The 23,881-nt window shown below is 30.6% G+C and overlaps 1 protein-coding gene across 1 annotated transcript; it reads right to left on the reverse strand.

Annotated features, from left to right (window-relative positions):
- Positions 1–2,507: 2,507 nt before the first annotated feature.
- LOC120121763 lies at positions 2,508–22,040 on the reverse strand. Its single transcript, XM_039141048.1, has 5 exons — positions 22,029–22,040; positions 7,483–7,495; positions 7,427–7,435; positions 3,281–3,944; positions 2,508–2,939 (listed from the first exon to the last, which is right to left on the reverse strand). The coding sequence occupies exons 4-5, from the start codon at positions 3,864–3,866 to the stop codon at positions 2,542–2,544; spliced, it is 984 nt and encodes a 327-aa protein (XP_038996979.1). The 5' UTR covers positions 3,867–3,944; positions 7,427–7,435; positions 7,483–7,495; positions 22,029–22,040; the 3' UTR covers positions 2,508–2,541.
- Between the last annotated feature and the right edge of the window lie 1,841 nt (positions 22,041–23,881).

Here is a 23,881-nt window from a genome sequence, read left to right on the forward strand (position 1 = left end):
GCATGTGGGTTTTTGCTCGTTTCCACTTTATATCGATTCGAGAAAACACAAAACAATGAGTTTTGGCCGATGAACGAAGTGAGGCCCTTATCTTTCGAAAACTTTTTTCCTAGATCTACGTTTTTCTGGGGTGATTTTTGAAAAATAGTTTTGATTCTAAAAGAGGAAAATCGAAAAGCTTTCGAAGTTTTAAAAAATAAAAAAATTGTCGCCGATCAACGGCGGCGGAGAGGCGGCGCAGCGCCAATTTCTAGGTTCCCATGAACCCACGGTGGCGTGTTCATCCCCTTGGATGAACAATGTAGAGAAATAAAGAGGGGAGGATGGGGCTCTCGTGAGAAAAGGTAAAGAAATGAAGCATCTTTTTAAAAAAATTAAGTGTTATACAACACATCATGCGTGTTTTTAAAACACAAATGGAGCAATTCCATTTTTTGTCCCTCGTAGCTTTGGTCCTTTTATTTTAACCCTAAATCCTAATTTAAGCTCTGATTCTCTCTTAATTTGGTCATTTAATTCGTTTTTCCTTTCAATTCGGTCCCCCCACATTTGATTGTAAATCCCGAACTCTCATTAAATTGGCCCACAAATTTCTTTCTTTTTGTATTTTAGTCCTTGTTATATATATTTAACTATACCGCTTATTATTTATTATTATTTCTTTTTATCCTTTCTGTTTTTTTTGTATTTATTATACTTTTTAGTATCTTATTATACTCTTTTACATAAATATACTGTTTATTTATTATTATTATTATTATTATTATTTATTATCATTAACGTGTATATACATATATTTTATTTAGTTTCCTCTTTATTATTATTGTCTTATGTACATATTTAGTTATGTTTTTTTATATATATATATATATATATATATATATATATATATATATATATATATATATATATATATATTTTAGTTTTTCAATTTATTACTATTATATCATATACTTATTTCTTTTTTTCCCTTTGGCTGTATTGTTACTCATTTTTTGTTTATTGTTTATCTATGTTTTATTATTATTATTATTATTATATATTTTATATATTTTATTTCATTTTATTTTGTGATCTTTTTATTGTATTGATTTATTGATTTATTCATTTTTATCCTTCTTTATCTCATTTTCTGTATCTTCACTTTTTCATTTATAACACTTTTCTTGATACCTTAAGGGTACGCTTTCAAAAACGGTTAAAGGTAAGTAATTTGGATCGTCATTTTATCTTTTAAATTAAAATTAAAATTTTCTTAACTAAAGACAACTAGAAATTATATAGTACCGAAAGAGCAGTTCAAGGGTGCTAACCCTTCCTTGACTGTAATCGACTCCCGAATCTGACACATCTTTGGGTAAGACGCAGATCAGGTAAGATGGTGTCCGACCCACCTAAATTTGTTTTAAAGTGGTCGGTGACGACTCCTAATCATTTAACCCAAGTCGAAGCCCAATTCCGGGCGCAACCGAAAGACGGTTACGACACATCCCTCTCTCTCTTTGGTTACACATACTATTGTGTTCAAACGAAGAGGTCATCTCTGTATATGTTGCTTGAGCAAGTGGCATCTGATTTAAATATTACGATTACATTGCATTGCTTCATATAATTTTTTTTTTCTATTTTTTAAAAGAGAATGATATAATATATTTTCACCATTTAATAGAAACGGTAATATAAGATAATGTTATATCATCATTGAAAAGCAATTGACATGTCAACAATTTTGTTTATTTTTTAATGCCGGATGATCAAAACGGAACAAAAAATATAACTTTAAATATGATTTAGAGAAAAAAATTATTGAAATTAATTCCGAGCATAGTTAGGTGATTATATATGTAATTTACCCTATACATTATATGTGTTCTAATTTTAGAAGGTTGGTATATATATATATATTGTCTAGATGTTGAAATATACTTGTCTTATTAAAAATATTTTATTAAAAAATTATATAACCAACCCAATTAAGAACTTAACAATAACAAGTAGAACAGATCACATGTGTTATGGGTCCCAATAGGATCAAAATTACATCTCGAGGGTCCAGCCCTTAATTATACTTGTTCTGGTTACAGATTCACAAGTCAACCTTGCATTGCATCTACGTGAAACAAAAACTTAAAACTACACAGTTAAATATATTGATGGATAACTTTTCTTTTACCAACAAAAAGAAATTACGAGTATTATCTACATATTGTTGAGGTCAAACCAAAGAGATGAAATGAATTTCATACATTTATTATTGGATTTAGACTACATCTTCATCGCCAAGCTTCAAATTTAAAATGGTTAATTACATAAATTGAACCATGAAAATGATGATTCTGTAGAAGCAGAGCCATTCATTGAAACTTGCCTCCATTTAGTATATTAGTAATTCCTATGAATTTCATTGGATTTGGATCAACACCCAAACCGTAAAAAAAAACATAAAACCTACCTTAAAAAACAACTCTCCAATCTTATAAAACTTATTGGAGCAAACATATTCCCAAAAGCTAATCTGATATAACTATGGTAATTTAGGAGCTAACTTCCACCATTAACCATCTTCATATATTGATCAAGTGATTCTTGTTTCTGTAACCTTATCTCGTCGTTAAATTTCTGTATAAATGCTTCCGCTCGACGATTCAACTCCTCCTGACTCAGCGACGGCTCTTTCCTCGGCTTTCCAGAAGTCAGAGAAGAGCTTACTTGTACAGGTAGAAGCTCATAATATGTCCGGTCCCTGAACATTTCTGATTTCTTCATCACAGTGGAGTCGGCCGATGCCTCCATGTTGATATTTCGGCCTTGATTCTCCCATGTGTCCGATTTCTGCAAGTGTCTCGACAGGGGCATTGCTTTCTTTTCCATTATCATCTTCCACGTGTTCTCCAGCGTCTCATGCCGTTTTTGCTTTGCCACTCTCAACGCTCGCCCACCTGTATTAGCACCATCCACACTGCATTAATTAATTAATTACTCCTTAATTACGTACATCATATGCTTCACTTTTTCATCGTACATTAAAAAAGGACTGTTTTGGACTTATTTTGTCCAATGGCGCGTCAGGTAGACGACATTGTTGAATACGAGGATAACAGACAGAACTGAAACGCCGCCGGAGATGGGCTTCTCCCAAGAAAGATTTTCTGAGCTTTATATATATATATATATATATTGTATTCCGGCACTTTAGAATCTTAGATATAGACACAAATCACAATATAATCGAGTAAGTAGTAAGCATTAAAGGGATTCGAGAGGGAAATGGTGAATATACCTTGAGGATTGGCTTTGGCATGTTTCTGGTGACCGAATCTAGAAGAAAGCGCAAGTTTCTCCTGTGGAAACAGAGCATGCAATGGAATCTCCGAAGAATTCGTTTTAGATGGAGGAATCCTCTCCGACTTAGACATAACAAACTCGTCATCTCCATTTCGGTCATCTTCAACCGCCGCATTGTTCTCATCCTCAACCTCAAGAGTCATCGTTTCCACTTCTTTTCCTCTATGATTTTGCTTGTACAGGAAAACACTGGATTCTACTACATCGTATTCCCAGCCGCTCTTTTTATTGTACTTCTCCACTGGCCGTTGATCCACCGAGATCTTCGGTTGCGGTTGTATCTGCTCCGTCTGATCTTTCCCGCTGTTGTTTATGTTAAACCGCGACGATGCTGCAATTGTGATGATGATTCCATTGATGATCACGTAAAGGTACGGAGGCTTGAGCCAAGAACGAAACGTACTCCACCATAACGGAGCTTGAGAAACACAGAATTCCAAAACTAATGGAACAGAGACTTTAAGTCCCAAAGCTATTCCAAATATACCCGTAGAAATAAAGATTATCTTTAACGACAGCATCCAAGTACTCGCCTACGCCATTTTTACAGGTTATAAAGAAAATTTGCTCTGCTTGTCTGGTTCGCTCTTGAGGGTTAAAGGGTCTCCTTTTGGTTCCTTTTTGGGTTAGCGTAGGTTGGACAGAGTGATAGTGAGTTGAATGCAAATATATAGAGGGGGAGAATGTGAAGATACAAATTATTGGTTGAGATTCGTTTTTCCGTAATATCTGTAGTGACTCGAGGTGTGTCCATAATATATTATTATTTAATAGTATTTATTATAATGAAAATTTATAATTTTATTTTTTTACTGATTTAATTAGTTATCTACTTTTTTTAAGGTTAAATTATACCTATAACTATTTAATTATTGTATCTTTTTATTTTAACCATTAATTTTTTTAATTTTATTAATTAGATCATTTAATTATTTAAGTTTTATCAATTTAGTCAATTGTCGTTAGCATCTAATGGAGAAGGTGAAGTGATTGCTAAAAATTTGATATAATTATATATGTAGTCTTTTATATTTACACATTTTATCAATTTAATCTTAATTTAGATTTAATCAAATAAATTTAATCTCTAATTAGATAATGAAAATGTCACTACCAATTTAAATGATATTTTCTTAAATATATTTTGTATCTAATTATATGGTGGCTTGTGTTATCACTCAATTGAGTATAAAACAAAATGAAGAAACATAATACAGCTGGTGGAAATCAAACCCAGGACATAAGACGCACTAAACACGCCTGAACCATTGGCCCAAGCTCGTTAACGTCAATCAATTGAGAAAATATCAGATAAATAGTGTTACAATTGTCGCTAGATAACTGAATATGGTATTATATAGATTCCAATACATGTAATGTTAGAAGATAAATCTGAAAAAGATGAAGTATGACTATTCACCCTAACCTTTCTTTCAGATTTTTCATTCTGTTTCACCTCTCTATAACAATATTTTTGCAAGTTTTGGTGTTCTAAAACTGTTAATTGCTCAAAATTTGAAAATTATAAAAATGCAAGTGGAGCTACTAACTCATAGTAGCCTAATAGATTTTTGTTGGTGGTGTGAACTTCAACTTTTGAGGTAGCCTGCCCCCCCTGCAACTTGGTGGGTGCATCACTGGCACTTCACAACAAAACCCTTTTTCAGGTGTACACTTCGCGAGGCCGCTTTTCCATTTCTTTTCCAAGTTCCTTGTTGAATGCTATTATAAGCTTTGAATTCTATTAATAAAGTAGGAGTAAAGAAGATCTGTCACACTTTACATGCAATTTTATTAATATTTTTGTAATTTAATTTTGTCGTAACCGATAACTTATTTTCGGTGGGAAGGCAGATCCGACGTTTTGGGAAAAAAAGATTTTTATAGAAAGATGAGAGTCGCCAACAATCATTTTTAAGATGAGATTAGAACACCTAAGATTAGGTAGTTTTAATAAAACATTTTATTTTACTGAAAACACCAAGTTTTGGTATGCGAAATAAGAAATTAAATTACGCATGAGGAATGATTAACACCCCATAACGCCTAAAATTGGTACCAAATCGATTACTTATAGTTTAAAATTGGAAATTTTGATTTCAAGATTTATTTAATTTAAAATCCACTATGTATGAATATTTTAAAAAGATATCGATTCACCAAGATTAATAACGACCACCCAAAACAAAAGCGGGAGTTTTGTTTCTAATCTTAAAAAATGAATATTGCCTTAATAATTTAGAAATCATGATATGGGGTTTTAAAATGATGTTGATTTACTTTAGGAATCAATAACGGTCACCCCCAAATAAAAACGGGAGATACACTACTTACACCTAATAAATGAACATTGTCTTATTTTGAAAACAAAATGCACTCAGACAATAGGTTATGAAACATAATTATACTAAATGAATTGATTAAAGATTTTCTCTAACTTACAGTGTCAGCTTATGAAATTTAAAGAACTTAGGGGATTAACCCTAAAAATGAAGACTATAATATTAATTCTAATTTTTTAGTAAATTATTGAATTGAATAGTCAAAATAATAATTTGGATTAAAAGAATTTAAATTTACAAAATACATGCAAGATCTAATTTTGTTGGGAGGAAGGGTTTTTTTTTTTGTCAAGTGGTGAGGTAGGGTAAAAAGAATTTATAAAGTAAATATGTGGGGGCAATATCATTGAGATAATACAGTAAAAAAAGTTTAAAAAAAAGTAATGAAAAATTTATTTTCTCAACTAGAGTATTTATTATAGTACAAATAGGAATATGTTTAATTCATCTGATAATTTTTTAAACGATATTCAAATGACATGATAATTTCTAGATTATACAGCTTACTGATCTGTATACAACATAGAAAAATCACTGTATTTTTTATGTATATCCCCGAAGACGCCAAATACTCCCTATATTTCCTACTTATATTGTAACAAACACCCTAACTAAGAAATAAATTCTCCAACACTTCATTTGAACTATATATTTTTTTATTATTGTATTATCTAAGAAATTTTACTAAATGTATGGATAATGGATATTGTGTGGCTGATGTAGTCCAAAAAAGATAACAAGTTTTTTTATTTAGCACATTAGGGTAGTAAAATTTTATTTTAGGATATACTATATTTTCTTCAGTGTTATTGGAATTCGTCACGTCGAGGTGACAAGTTCGAATAAAATAAATTTTTTTATTAAAATTCATCACATCAAGGTAAAAAGTTATAATTAAAAAAATATTTTTTATTGAAATTTATCACCTCGACGTGACGAGTTCCATGTCACTATAGAAAAGACCATAGATCCAAAAATAAAATTTTAATTACCCTAATAAACTAAATAAAAGACTCATATACCTCACTTGGCCAATTTTGCCCTATTGTGTCCTACCAATTTCCGGTTAGTAAATGGTTTGGCCCCCTAAGGGTACGTTTGGTTCACGGAATGTAAGATTACTAATGGGAATAAAAGATTACCAGGGAATAGGATTACTAGAAATGATGTATTTTGTGTTTGGTTGGTTTAGCATGAATGTAAGATTACCGTGTTTGGTTAAAGGAATAAAAGATTATTGGAATGTATATTTGACCAAATTGTCCTTATTATATATTTGTATAATATTACAAATTGTAAAATATTTATATATTTTCTTTAAAAAATTAAATTCATAATATTTATATAATTTTTTTACAAAGTTAAAAATATAAAAAAGGTTTAATGAAAGGGTAAATTTTTTTTAACCCCTGAACTTCATATAAAATTTTAATTATAGATTTTTTTTGGTAAATCTAAAATAATTTAAAGATAAATTTATAATTTAACCTTCGTAGAATTTTTATTATTCAATGACAGAAGAATAATATTTTTGAAAAAAAATAAAAATTTAAGGGCATTTTAGTCCAAAACGTTGGTAATGTTACAATACTTAAGGGAATGAAGGTAATGTCATTCCCGATAATATACTCCAAAAAATCTACTATTGGTAATAAAACATTACCGAGAATGAGATTCACGGCCAACCAAACATGGGAATGTGAGATTCTCATCCCATCCTTGAACCAAACACCCCTAACGGTTATATGAGCTGTGTTGGACCCAGAACCCATCATGCTCCAATTTATTTTATCCCCTCTCTCTCTATTCTTTATATTAGTGAACATGGTTGAAAAATCATGCCATCTGTTAATAAAAATAATACAACTGTTATGACAATTCAAATATAAGAAATATATGTACAAAATATGAAAATATATTTAACTTTTGGAAATATCAATGGAAGAAAAGAAATTTAAATTATAAAATTATTATTTTTGGGTATAACTATCGCTATCTGATCTATTGATTAACTAATCCCGACCAGGTACTATAGAGGCGAGGGCGACCCTCCCAACCCAGTTTGCTCTATTCACAAACACCATGATTTGAATCGCTGACTTTGTTTAAAGGATTTAATGTCTTATCCCACTAAACCAATTGGTTGTTGGTATTATAAAATTAATTTTTTTAATAATGTCAATTACTTTTATAATGATATAAAACTTTTTCATTTTTAAATAAAATTTATAATTTTTTTAAATTGAAAATTACACTAACAACTCAATCTTGCACATAATTCTACCAATGAATTAGTAAAGGAAGCACTTAATTGTGCTTTGCAACTTCCGTTTCAATAATTTATTAACTTAATATATCATTTGATATATGAATTTGTTGTTGTTTTTTATAGACGTGACTCATGTATTAGTTTAACCAATTTGATATTTATTGTTGTCAAACGATACATATTTGGTATATAAATTCATCACTTTTATGAATATAGTACACCTATTTTCTTTTTAATAAATTTGGTACTTATGTTTAATCAAATATTGTACATTTGTTAACATATATTTATTAAATAAATGTCCAATGTTTAAAAGTATAATGTAGAGTTCATATAACATTTTGTTATAATTTAAAATAAAATAATTTAATTTAATTTAAAAACAATTAATTATCAGTTATTAAATATATATATATATATATATATATATATATAATTTTGTATGATGAATAACAAATAAAAGTATTAAATATATAATATTTAAAATAAAATATCGATTCCGAATTTATTCAAAGAATAACACAAGTATCACTTTTGTAAAAATGAAAAACTCAAATACCAAATTGATTAAAAAATGTAGATACTATATTGTAAAATAATGACAAATTCGTACACGAAATAATAGATTAAACTTAATTGATTTTATGCTAATTTTATTATAAGATAATTGATATTTTTTTAATAATTTGATGTGACTGTATTTGTACATATTTTTCTTAATTTATGGACAATGTGTACACGCTATGTGAATGAAGCTGCTCAAACCTAAGACTTATAAAAAACATTTTCTTTTATGGTTGAAGTCATTCAATAGATTATATTGATATTTTATTTTTTACATTCAAAATATTTTATTTTATATTATATGAAAAAACATAAATACTTAAATTGAGAGCTATATATGAAATTGACTCGGGAACCCAAGGTTCGCGAACCTCTCCCGTCATTACGGGATAAGATATTGTAACCCCCTAGACCTAGCCTATGCGTTTCAACTAAGTATAATGGATTACATTAAAAATTCTTAAAACATTTTCCAAAAAAGTTATTTGATAATTTAAAATCATATTACAAATAACAATTATAAAAGAATAATAAATAATGATAAAAACCCAATTCGTAAATTTAAAACTAAAAGTGACTAAGTAAAATAAAACATGTAATAAATTTGAAGTATGGTATATCGAATATCAGTAGCAAAAAGGCAGTAAACATCATCATAAAATAAGTACTTCAAAATAAAGGCACATGTCACCATAATTGAAAGCAGTTCGGAAGATAAAAAAAAACATTACAACAAAAAGTTCTTCAAGAATGCGTCAATCCTCCAAGTGAGCTAGGGCTCAGTGTGTTCCAACAGTGCGAATAAAACATAATATGTAAAGCAATCAAGTTATAGTCCAGTAAAATATCATGGAAATCTTGATAAAGCATAAGTTTTTAAAACTTGTAGTTTACCCTCCTCCCGTACACCATATACAGTTCCCCAGAACTGCATCTATATGGCTTACCTTATACCCATTGCATATAAGAAGCCAACCTAAGGGAGCATCTTGGGGTTTGAGAGCCTACCTAAGAAAGTTCTCAGGGCCACGAGGCATATCCAAGAAAAATCTCGGGGCCGCAGGGCCTATCCAAGAAAGGTCTCAGAGCCGCAGAGCCTACCCAAGGGCCGTCTTAGGTCCTTAAGTATTTACCAGCTTGATCAGAGTTGAACCTCCATTCTCCAACCTACCCAAAGAAAACGTTTCAATAAAACAATTCACATAATGAGCAGTAATTTCCATGATCCATATTCGGTAAAATCATATTTGCTAGTAAAAACAAATATTCAAATATCATGCATCATTCAGTCATAGCCTGTAACACCCCCAACCCGTATCCGACCCGGATACGAGTCCGAAGTGTCACATTGACTTTTCAAACATTTATTCGTATAAAATAGTGAGTAATTTAAAAACTTTTATAACATTTAACTTATTCAAAACGTTTACAAAATATATCAGAGTTCATACAATTTATATCTTTAGACTACATGCCAACTACACTCTATATACAGTACATATATTTTCTGATCTGACATTTGGTAAGGAGAACTGACATGTCTTGCTCCGCATTACTCTTTACTCTTCTCGAAACCTACGTGTGAAACAATCACACGCTAAGTCGTTGACTTAGTGAGGCATATAAAACATATAACAATAAATTCATGAATGTGCATTCATACCATTGAATCATGACATTTCAATATGCATGTATCTATTGCATGATAACAATATATAATCATGTCATACACACATGCAACATACCTTCTTGTATTACTTTCACTTTCATTTGTCTTTCAATTGCATTGCCCATGTATATTATTGAGAATAGAGGTATGTGAGTGCATTGAGGTTGTGCACTAATGCTGTCACCACAGCTCGTATTAATTCCCTCATGGGGCACCGAACCTTAGTTCAGTATTCGTCCCGAAGGACCACGATCCAGAGGTCACAATATAAACTGTTCATATGTGCCTTTAAACATATGTAGACTGTTCATATGTGCCTTTAAACATATATAAACTGTTCATATATGCCTTTAAACATATGTAAACTGTTCATATGTGCCTTTAAACATATGTAAACTGTTCATATGTGCCTTTAAACATATGTAAACTGTTCATATGTGCCTTTAAACATATGTAAACTGTTCATATGTGCCTTTAAACATATGTAAACTGTTCATATGTGCCTTTAAACATATGTAAACTGTTCATATGTGCCTTTAAACATATATAAACCCTCGACTCTTGGCATGCCAACTACACCTATAGTTCTCATATCGTATACTATGAGCATTATTCTTATACCTTTCATATCACTTGTTCTTTCTCTTCTGTCACATACCATATGTATGTGTAATTATATATTTCATATCATATCACATGTATCACAAGTTCATACATTCACGTAGATCATGTAGCTCATATCACTTAATTCATATCATGTTCTCATATCATATATCATATCACCATAATTATCATGTATGCATGTTCACAATCATTGTATTATAAAAATCAACATAAGGATTAGACTTATCACAAGTCTTATTCCATTATACTATACATATAGTATGCACTTACCTTAGCTTTGCTTTGATTCGATTCTAATCCTTTGATCGTTCCGGAATAAGCTTACTTTTAGTATCTACATAATCACACATGGATCTATATCAGTATTATAACTAATATACTCTAAGGGTTCACTCTTTAGACTAAGAGAAAAGTCAATTTCATCTTTTAATGAAGGTATGCATCGATGCACTACTGATGCATCGGTGCATAAAAGGTATTCGATGTAGTATTATTGTTGGGATGCATCGATGCACTCCTTATGCATCGATGCACCGATTGTATTCGATGTTTCACTATTAATGGGATGCATCGATGCACTACTTATGCATCGATGCACGAATTGCATTCGATGTCTTTATTTTAAAAGAGTGTATCGATGTTGTAACACCCCCAACCCATATCCGACCCGGATACGAGTCCGAAGGGTCACATTGTCTTTTCAAACATTTATTCATATAAAATAGTGAGTAATTTAAAAACTTTTATAACATTGAACTTATTCAAAACGTTTACAAAACTATTCAGAGCTTATACAATATATATTCTTTTGATTACATGCCAACTAAAACTTTATTTATTAAAATACGTATTATTCACCTCTTTTCTGATCTGACATTTGGTAAGGAGAACTGACCGGTCTTGCTCCATATTGCTCTTTACTCTTCTCGAAACCTACGTGTGAAACAATCACACGCTAAGTCGTTGACTTAGTGAGGCATATAAACATATAATAAAAACCATAGAACATTTCATATAACAAAACACATACCTGTACAAATACTATCATTATCATTAACATATCTATCATATAATATCATACATTTTTCCAATCAATACCCATTTCATCCGATGAATATGTATTCTAAATATTTGATCATGACATTTCAATATGTATGTATCTATTACATGATAACATATATAATCATATCATGCACATACGAAACTTACCTTCTTGTACCACTTTCACTTTAAAGTTTGTATTTCAATTGCCCATGTATATTATTGAGAATAGAGGTATGTGAGTACATTGAGGTTGTGCACTAATGCTGTCACCACAGCTCGTATAATTGCACCGAAGTGCCACGTAGAATTGCACCGTAGTGCCATATAATAATGTCCATAAGGACCACATATTATTCCTTAAGAATCATATACATATACTAGGGATCAAGTATGTGTCTTACAAGACTTCACACATGTTCCACAGAATATATATATATATCCCGAAGGACCACGTAGAATTGCACCGTAGTGGCATATAATAATGTCCATAAGGACCACATATTATTCCTTAAGAATAATATACATATACTAGGGATCAAGTATGTGTCTTACAAGACTTCACACATGTTCCACAGAATATATATATATCCCGAAGGACCGCGTAGAACCCTCGACTCTTGGCATGCCAACTATACCTATAGCTCTCATATCATATACTATGGGCATTATTCTTATGTTTCATATCACTTGTTCCTTTTCTTCCGTCACATACCATATGTATGTGTGAACGTACATCTCATATCATATAACCTTTATCTCAAGTGCATGTAATCACGTATTACATGTAATCACGTAGATCATTTCATATGGATTATATCATTTCTCATTTTTCATGTAAACACACATGTCATATCTTATTCACATATGTTCATATATACATCATATATCACATCGAATAACATATAAACTTATACAAATATTCATGTACATACTTTCATATAGTTCGTATATCAATGCCCTGTAACTTATCTCACATTATTTATATCCTAGTTTCATATATTTACTTAATTCAATTTCACATAACTTGTTACCTATATATATTCTTATAACTTATCATCACATAACTCCCATAACATCTTCCTATAGCTTCATAGATCTTTACTATATGACTCATATATTATATGTTCATTTAAGCCCATAACTCTTCTCATATAGCTTATCTTACATGTTCATATAATCATTTCTGTCAATGTCTCCTAATTTATATATTATTTTCATATTGTCCTATAGGTCAATGTTATTTAACTTGTCTCACTTTTCATTTCATCTCATAAGTTGGTTATACTAATTCTCATATATTTAACTCGTGTAATTTATATCTTGTTATTATATCTTCAACTAGACCTATATCCACATGTTCATAATCACATAACTTATATTCTTTTTCATATAATCACATATGTCTATGTCATTTAACTTATCATTTATATCAATATCATCTATTTTATATCATTTTTCTTGCTATCACATAAGTCCTTGCTATTTTTACATAGTTCGTGATCCTATAGTCAATTATAATAGCATATGCTTATCTTATCTAATATCATATAGTTCTTTAACTTATATCTTATATCACATATTTATATTATAAACTTATATAATCACATATACTATTTAAACCCGTTCACATAACTTATCACACTAACATATATTCATTCAATTCATGTAACATATGCAATACATATAACATATGTACCCATTTTCATGCACTCATGCAAACATAAGAATCACAATTCAAATAACATTTTTAGGAGTCCCTTCTTACCATAGTGACTCCATCACTGGCTCATCGCAAGCCAATGTTTATTTGATACATAAGTACAATTTAAATTGCACTCACCTGGGCCTCATTGTTTGAATCAATCCTAATCCTTAGTTTGTTCCGGAACAAGCTTTCATTCTATATCTACATAATAATACATTAATACTTATCAGTATACTGATTGATATATTCGAAACTATCACTCCTTAGGCTCAGAGAAAATCCAATTTCATCTTTTAATGAAGGTATGCATCGATGCACTACTGATGCATCGGTGCATAAAATGCATTCGATGTTGTATTATTACTGGGATGCATCGATGCATGCCTTATGCATCGATGCACTAATTGCATTCGATGTTTCTATTTTAAAAGAGTGCATCGATGCATTACCAATGCATCGATACACCTTCAAGTAATTTCTGGGTTTTAACCTTGATGCATCGATGCACTATGAATGTGCATCGATGCACTCTGCCCAGAATCCTCTTTTATGCCCGAAAATCCACTCTTTTCAGCTTAATACTTCATATATCATCCCCTTTCTTATTTTTAACTTACATACTCATATTCAAACTCATTCCTATTCATTAATCACCTCTTTAACATCAAAATCCTATTCTCCATATGTAATTCAAGAATTACACTAAATTTTTAACATGTTCCAAATTCAATTCTATTGCTTCTAGCTTTTTAATTATACCCTTGACAAGCCAAATCCATCTTTAGAACTACAAAAACCTTTCTATAACAAAATTTCATTTCTACACCCTTCATATCATTTCCTTTCTAATTCTCTATTCTTGATGTTTAAAGCTTATATAAGCTTTCCTTAAGCTTATATAATACTCCAAGAATCAAAATCAACTTATAAATCCAAGAATTAAACAGTTGAAATTAAACTCACCTTTAAATGAGGCTTACAGGGAGAAGAAGAAGCTGGAGAAGAAGACTCTGGATAATTCTCTCCTTTCCCACGTTTTTATAACCCTAAAAGAAAGATAAAAAAAATCTTTCTGGTCAAATGACCAATTTACCCTTTATTTCCTTTAATAATTATTGAATAACCTTCATCATATTTCCAATAAATCATTGAACTATTCAATTATCCTACTTTAATCACCAATTTCTGAAACTTTATAATTTGGTCACTAACCCGGTATTGAGGATGTTACAAATCTCCCCTCTTTTAAAGAAAATTTGTCCTCGAATTTTCACTGAACAAATCAATAAGAACATATCTTCTATTGTTCTCATGTTACCTCATTTACTTACTTTTTCCTTCATGTATTTCTTCAATTGTCTTTTTCCTTTATACATTTATTTTCTGTTACTTATCATAAACACAGTAACTCATAACATCAATCCATTTCCTTTCTTTATTCCATTTCTCCTTTATTTATTCCTTATACACAAATCATATCTTTCTTTTCATATTCACATACTCTTATCTTATCACTTATACCCATCTTTATGTACCAATCTTCATTGTATCCTCATTACTCTGATAACCCATTTCTTATACATAACTTCATTCTTTATCATTTCTTATACTTGTATTTTCCTTCCTGAAGGTTCCATGCAAATACTTATCTCTGTTTCTACATCATAGCTATCTGCTCAGAATATACAACTATATTCAAATTCACATCATAATCAATTAACTCAACTTTATCTTTCCTTTCAATTTTATAACTCTATCACCTTTACTATGACAACTATTCAATAACATCTGTTCAATCTAGGGCACAAGTCCTAATCATCCAATCATATACATCCCGAAATTTCTGTTGTTCAAACTCAACATTATGACTTTCTTTGTCTTATAAACTAATTATCGATATACACATTCTCAAACTCTTCTTATCAATTCTCAGCTTTACTCAAATATACAATTGTATCCAGATCCATTCCATATTTGATTATCATATCCCGACAATATCTTACATTCTTATACTTCCCGTACATTCCCATCACATATTCTTGTTAGCCAACGCTAACTTTTTCCTTCTAGAATGCAAAACAGTATCTACATCACTTGATCCATTTAAAATACTTCTTATTCTTCACTTTATATAATTTCTAGCAAAACTCTGAATTCATTCCTCCAATTTCATATATATATCTTTAACTTTTCATTCAATTATCCAGAACCAGACTCTACTACTTAAATGAGTCTGACTTTCCTCCAATTGATATTTTATCTTGAAATACCACCAATTCCAATCAAGTTTGTAGTTGAAAATCATAATCTCTTTCTCTCTTTGGTGGTGCTAATTTATGAAATACCAGTTCCCTTAATCATTCTGAGTTTTCTCCAAAACCTTAACACAATAACCACTTTTTGAAAAGGGACCCATTTCAACACCTACAACACTCCTTTTAATCTAGGCACCAGCCCTCTACACATCACTTGCATGCATCATTTTCATTTAAATTAGCTTCACAACCTTTCACTCTACTCATCAAACTGTACTCTTGTCCATACACATTACGATTTCCCCCTGTATCAAACTCATAAACTCTAGCTTCATATACCTTATACACTTGTCACTGATGCACTTATCCTGGAACTCTTTTGCAATTCTCACTGCATCATTTGATCTTTTAACACTCTTATGGTGACACTTGTTCACCATATTCTATCTTATCCACATACTAACAAAACTAATTCATATAACTTTTCCGATTCAAAACAATAAAGATCTTCTATCACTATTCTAATATGATTTCAACTTTCTGAAATCAACATTTAATCTTATAAGACACTTTCTGAGGTTTCTGCTCTTCATCCTGCCTGGCCAGGGCAGGTGAATTGCTATCACCATCAGATTTGTCAGTTATCGATTTACTTTACTTTGACAATTTCTATAATCAATTCTTACTATCTCAGACAAATCTTATTCTATTAGCAAGACAGTATACTCCTTACACTATCAGATCAGAAATTTTCACCTTTAGTTGGTATGTACACATTTTTAAACCTCCTTTGACTTCGGTTTAAGCCTAGAATCGGCTAAACCTTAGCTCTGATACCATTAAATGTAACACCCCCAACCCGTATCCGACCCGGATACGAGTCCGAAGGGTCACATTGTCTTTTCAAACATTTATTCATATAAAATAGTGAGTAATTTAAAAACTTTTATAACATTGAACTTATTCAAAACGTTTACAAAACTATTCAGAGCTTATACAATATATATTCTTTTGATTACATGCCAACTAAAACTTTATTTATTAAAATACGTATTATTTACCTCTTTTCTGATCTGACATTTGGTAAGGAGAACTGACCGGTCTTGCTCCATATTGCTCTTTACTCTTCTCGAAACCTACGTGTGAAACAATCACACGCTAAGTCGTTGACTTAGTGAGGCATATAAACATATAATAAAAACCATAGAACATTTCATATAACAAAACACATACCTGTACAAATACTATCATTATCATTAACATATCTATCATATAATATCATAAATTTTTCCAATCAATACCCATTTCATCCGATGAATATGTATTCTAAATATTTGATCATGACATTTCAATATGCATGTATCTATTACATGATAACATATATAATCATATCATGCACATACGAAACTTACCTTCTTGTACCACTTTCACTTTAAAGTTTGTATTTCAATTGCCCATGTATATTATTGAGAATAGAGGTATGTGAGTACATTGAGGTTGTGCACTAATGCTGTCACCACAGCTCGTATAATTGCACCGAAGTGCCACGTAGAATTGCACCGTAGTGCCATATAATAATGTCCATAAGGACCACATATTATTCCTTAAGAATCATATACATATACTAGGGATCAAGTATGTGTCTTACAAGACTTCACACATGTTCCACAGAATATATATATATCCCGAAGGACCGCGTAGAATTGCACCGTAGTGCCATATAATAATGTCCATAAGGACCACATATTATTCCTTAAGAATAATATATATATACTAGGGATCAAGTATGTGTCTTACAAGACTTCACACATGTTCCACAGAATATATATATATCCCGAAGGACCGCGTAGAACCCTCGACTCTTGGAATGCCAACTATACCTATAGCTCTCATATCATATACTATGGGCATTATTCTTATGTTTCATATCACTTGTTCCTTTTCTTCCGTCACATACCATATGTATGTGTGAACGTACATCTCATATCATATAACCTTTATCTCAAGTGCATGTAATCACGTATTACATGTAATCACGTAGATCATTTCATATGGATTATATCATTTCTCATTTTTCATGTAAACACACATGTCATATCTTATTCACATATGTTCATATATACATCATATATCACATAGAATAACATATAAACTTATACAAATATTCATGTACATACTTTCATATAGTTCGTATATCAATGCCCTATAACTTATCTCACATTATTTATATCCTAGTTTCATATATTTACTTAATTCAATTTCACATAACTTGTTACCTATATATATTCTTATAACTTATCATCACATAACTCCCATAACATCTTCCTATAGCTTCATAGATCTTTACTATATGACTCATATATTATATGTTCATTTAAGCCCATAACTCTTCTCATATAGCTTATCTTACATGTTCATATAATCACTTCTGTCAATGTCTCCTAATTTATATATTATTTTTATATTGTCCTATAGGTCAATGTTATTTAACTTGTCTCACTTTTCATTTCATCGCATAAGTTGGTTATACTAATTGTCATATATTTAACTCGTGTAATTTATATCTTGTTATTATATCTTCAACTAGACCTATATCCACATGTTCATAATCACATAACTTATATTCTTTTTCATATAATCACATATGTCTATGTCGTTTAACTTATCATTTATATCAATATCATCTATTTTATATCATTTTCTCTTGCTATCACATAAGTCCTTGCTATTTTTACATAGTTCGTGATCCTATAGTCAATTATAATAGCATATGCTTATCTTATCTAATATCATATAGTTCTTTAACTTATGTCCTATATCACATATTTATATTATAAACTTATATAATCACATATACTATTTAAACCCGTTCACATAACTTATCACACTAACATATATTCATTCAATTCATGTAACATATGCAATACATATAACATATGTACCCATTTTCATGCACTCATGCAAACATAAGAATCACAATTCAAATAACATTTTTAGGAGTCCCTTCTTACCATAGTGACTCCATCACTGGCTCATCGCAAGCCAATGTTTATTTGATACATAAGTACAATTTAAATTGCACTCACCTGGGCCTCGTTGTTTGAATCAATCCTAATCCTTAGTTTGTTCCGGAACAAGCTTTCATTCTATATCTACATAATAATACATTAATACTTATTAGTATACTGATTGATATATTCGAAACTATCACTCCTTAGGCTCAGAGAAAAGCCAATTTCATCTTTTAATGAAGGTATGCATCGATGCACTACTGATGCATCGGTGCATAAAATGCATTCGATGTTGTATTATTACTGGGATGCATCGATGCACTAATTGCATTCGATGTTTCTATTTTAAAAGAGTGCATCGATGCATTACCAATGCATCGATACACCTTCAAGTAATTTCTGGGTTTTAACCTTGATGCATCGATGCACTATGAATGTGCATCGATGCACTCTGCCCAGAATCCTCTTTTATGCCCGAAAATCCACTCTTTTCAGCTTAATACTTTATATATCATCCCCTTTCTTATTTTTAACTTACATACTCATATTCAAACTCATTCCTATTCATTAATCACCTCTTTAACATCAAAATCCTATTCTCCATATGTAATTCAAGAATTACACTAAATTTTCAACATGTTCCAAATTCAATTCTATTGCTTCTAGCTTTTTAATTATACCCTTGACAAGTCAAATCCATCTTTAGAACTACAAAAACCTTTCTATAACAAAATTTCATTTCTACACCATTCATATCATTTCCTTTCTAATTCTCTATTCTTGATGTTTAAAGCTTATATAAGCTTTCCTTAAGCTTATATAATACTCCAAGAATCAAAATCAACTTATAAATCCAAGAATTAAACAGTTGAAATTAAACTCACCTTTAAATGAGGCTTACGGGGAGAAGAAGAAGCTGGAGAAGAAGACTCTGGATAATTCTCTCCTTTCCCACGTATTTTATAACCCTAAAAGAAAGATAAAAAAAATCTTTCTGGTCAAATGACCAATTTACCCTTTATTTCCTTTAATAATTACTGAATAACCTTCATCATATTTCCAATAAATCATTGAACTATTCAATTATCCTACTTTAATCACCAATTTCTGAAACTTTATAATTTGGTCACTAACCCGGTATTGAGGATGTTACAGATGCACTACCAATGCATCGGTGCACATTCAAACAAATTCTGGGTTTTAACCTTGATGCATCGATGCACAATGAATATGCATCGATGCACTCTGCCCAGAATCCTCTTTTTGAACCCGAAAATCATTCATTTTGGATTAAATCCTTCATGTTTCATCCCCTTTTTCATTCTTAACTCTAGTACACATACTTAAACCAATTTATACTCATTTATTTCATCTTAAATCTCAAAGTCCTATCCTTTATATGTAATTCAAGAATTACATCAATAATCCAACATGTTTGAATTCCACTTTTAACACTTCATATATTTTAACTAGATTGATGACAAGTCAAATTCAACTTTCAATTCTTGTTATGAACTCTATTCCAATATTTCATTCAAGAACCTCTAATCTTTAATCTTCTCTATCTCCTTTATCTTTTGATCTTAAGATAACTTAAGCTTTCCTTAAGCTTAGTTATCATCTAATGATCAAAACCTAATCTTAAGCTTAACAAATAATTAACTAAGTAGAAGACTCACCTTTGAGCTTGGAGATACGGGAGAAGAGGAAGAAGAAGAAGAAAAGAGAGTTTCTGGAGAAATCTCTCAATCTTATCCCATATATATCATTATTTTATCCTTTCCAAGTCAAATGACCACTTTTCCCTTAAAATCCTTTAATAATTACTAACAACTTTTAGGATTTATTTTCAGATAAATCATTGAACTAATTCATTCTTCTATTTTAATCATCAAATTCTGAAACTTTACAATTAAGTCACTAACCCATAGTTTAGGATGTTACAACTCTCCCCTCCTTATAAGAAAAATCGTCCTCGAATTTTCACTGCACATCTTAATAAGAACATATCTTCTAATGTTCTTATATTGCTTCCCTGACTTATTCTTTGTTGTCATCATCAGAAACTTACTTTTCAATCCTTTAGTTTTTCCAACTATCTTTTTCATTTATACATTCATCTTCTGTTGGTTATCATATAAACAATAACCAGTAATACCAATCCATTATTGTCTTTTCTCTCATTCGATTATGTATTTTCCCTTTGACCTTTCTAAAATTCCATATAATGTCACTCATCACGTTGACAATAACATCCATCTCATCACTCTATATCATAAATCCATCCCTTTGTTTCAAATTCATAACTCTGATTTCATTCATATAATGTTACTTATCCTGTAGACAATAACATCAATTCTTATCACTCAAAATCAAAAATCAATCAATTGATTTCTTTCCTCATTTTCTAATTAATTCACTACAATCCAAACTTTTACTCATTCTTTCATCATTGTCTGTATTACGATACACATAATCTCTTCATATAACCTTACATACTTTTCTTACTTTTAATCAAACTTATAATCTCCACTTCCTTATAACCCTTTATCATATTTAATCCTTTAAACACTATCTTTTCATTTCTTTATCCATTTATCCTTTTATTATCAAAATCTTCTTATAATTGTATCTTCCTTCATCAGCTTCTAATCCTTTAACTTAATATACTCCAACTTCATAACTCTGTTAAACAACATCGATTCTTCTAATCTAAAGCGAAAACCTTCATCTAACCTTTCATATACATTCTTTGCAATTGGAATTATTTCAACAATTACCAAATCTCAATACTCATCTCACCCCTTTATAACACTTTTCCCGCTTCAACTTTCATAACTCTAACAGAACTTTTAATCTAATTCACAAAGGTTGTCTTTAACCTTGGTTTATTATCAATTAAATCATTGTTTAATCTTTCAGTACCAGACCATACTAATTGAGTCTGGCTGACTCTCTTTGATGGTACTGAACTCTATGAAGCACCAATTCTCTTAATCATATCCACACTCTTGCTTATACCCAATATTATCCCTTCGTTTCAAACTCATGAGCTCTGGCTTTATATACCTTATACACTTGTTACTGATGCACTTATCCTTGAACTCTTTTACAAATTCTCACTAATTCATTTAATCTTTTTAACGTCCTTATGGTGACACTTGTTCACCATATTCCATCTTATCCACATAATAACAAACTAATTTTAGAGGTGGTCATCCCTTGTCGAAATTTATTTTAAAATTGACCGATTGATGTACATTATATGTTCATGATCAATAACATCACTAAGAAACATAGAACCGAGACAAGGTATTTATCTTTCTGCCCGTTTTGGTAGACGGGCAATTGGGTGCTTAAACAGTTGATTCAGTAAGTAGTCTGTAACGCCTCCAACCCGTATCCGACCCGAATCCGAGTCCGAAGTGTCACATTGACTTTTCAAAAACCTTTACTTGTATAAAATAGTGAGTAATTTAAAATTTATTTTTACATAAAACTTATTCCATGAAATACATATACAATAACATGTCAACACATACTATAACATATAACTCAGACACTCATAACAAACACATGTTCATGTTCCTGCTTCATGCACAATACTATAGAAATTAGACTTGTCGCAAGTCTTATTTCCCATTAAACATCATATATAAAATAATACGCACTCACCTTGGCCTCACTAAGTTCCAATCCATTTTTATAATTTTCTCTCTTGCGATCGAATCATAACTTGATAATCGCTCTGGGACTTGTTCGTGCTCGATATCTATATAATCATACATTGATACATATTAGTATCCAATTGATATACACTAATATATCATTTCTTAGACCAAAAGAAAAGGTGTAATTCTATTTCCCTTGAAGTCCATCGATGCATTCTACAGTGTATCGATGCATCCCTTAACATGTGCATCGATGCACTCCTTATGCATCGATGCATTAATTGCATTCGATGTTTCCATTTTTAATGGGTGCATCGATGCACTTCCTTTGCATCGATACACTCTGAACAATTTCTGGAAATTTACCCTTGATGCATCGGTGCACCTTGAATGTGCATCGATGCACCTTGAATGTGCATCGATGCATATAGCCCAGAATTCATTTTTAAGCCCGAAAATCTACTCAAATCAACTCAAATGCTTCATCTTTCAACCCCTTTCATGTTCTCAACTCATATACACATGCTTAAACCAATTTATATCCATATAAACCATCTTTATCTTCAAAATTCTTTTCCTCATATGTAACTCAAGAATTAAACCAACTTTGCAATATGTTTTAATTCCAATTCTATGGCTTCTAACTTCTTAATTAGACCATTGACAAGTCAAATTTAACTTCCAACTCTAGTTATGAACTCTATTTCAAGATTTTAACCAAGAACCTCAAATCTTTAATCCCTCTTAACTCTATCATACTTTGATTTTAAGATAACTTAAGCTTTCCTTAAGCTTAGTTATCATCTAATAATCATAAACCAACTTTTATTTTAACAAATAATCAACTAACCACAAAACTCACCTTTGCCATGGTGACTCACGACTGAAGAAGAAGAAGAGAACTCTGAAAATTTATTTTGCCTTCTTTTCTCTTCCTCGTGGCTTCCTTATCTAATAAAGGAAAATAAAAATCTTCCATGTCAAATGGCTATTTTACCCTTTACTTCATTCAATAATTACTAAATAACCTTCATCATATTTCCAATAAATCATTGAACTATTCAATTATCCCACTTAATCACCAATTCCTGAAATTTTACAATTTGGTCACTAACCTGGTATTAAGGATGTTACATAGTCCCCACAGCACATTTAGATCCATGCATCAATAACAACATTAAATTAATTATTTTTTAAAGTATATAATTATTTTATTTCGTGACGTTTTATCCATAATTTTATTTGTTTGCTACATGACACTCCCTATTGCAAAATGCATGAATATAATGATTCAACGGTTTATATAATATCATGGGAATCTTATCATTTAGAACTATTTAGTATTCATTTTTCTAATTTAAAATAATTAAATATCGATTATT

Source organism: Hibiscus syriacus, unplaced genomic scaffold (assembly GCF_006381635.1).
Source record: "Hibiscus syriacus cultivar Baekdansim isolate YM2019G1 unplaced genomic scaffold, ASM638163v2 tig00110383_pilon, whole genome shotgun sequence".
In the NCBI taxonomy this organism is placed as follows: Eukaryota; Viridiplantae; Streptophyta; class Magnoliopsida; order Malvales; family Malvaceae; genus Hibiscus; species Hibiscus syriacus.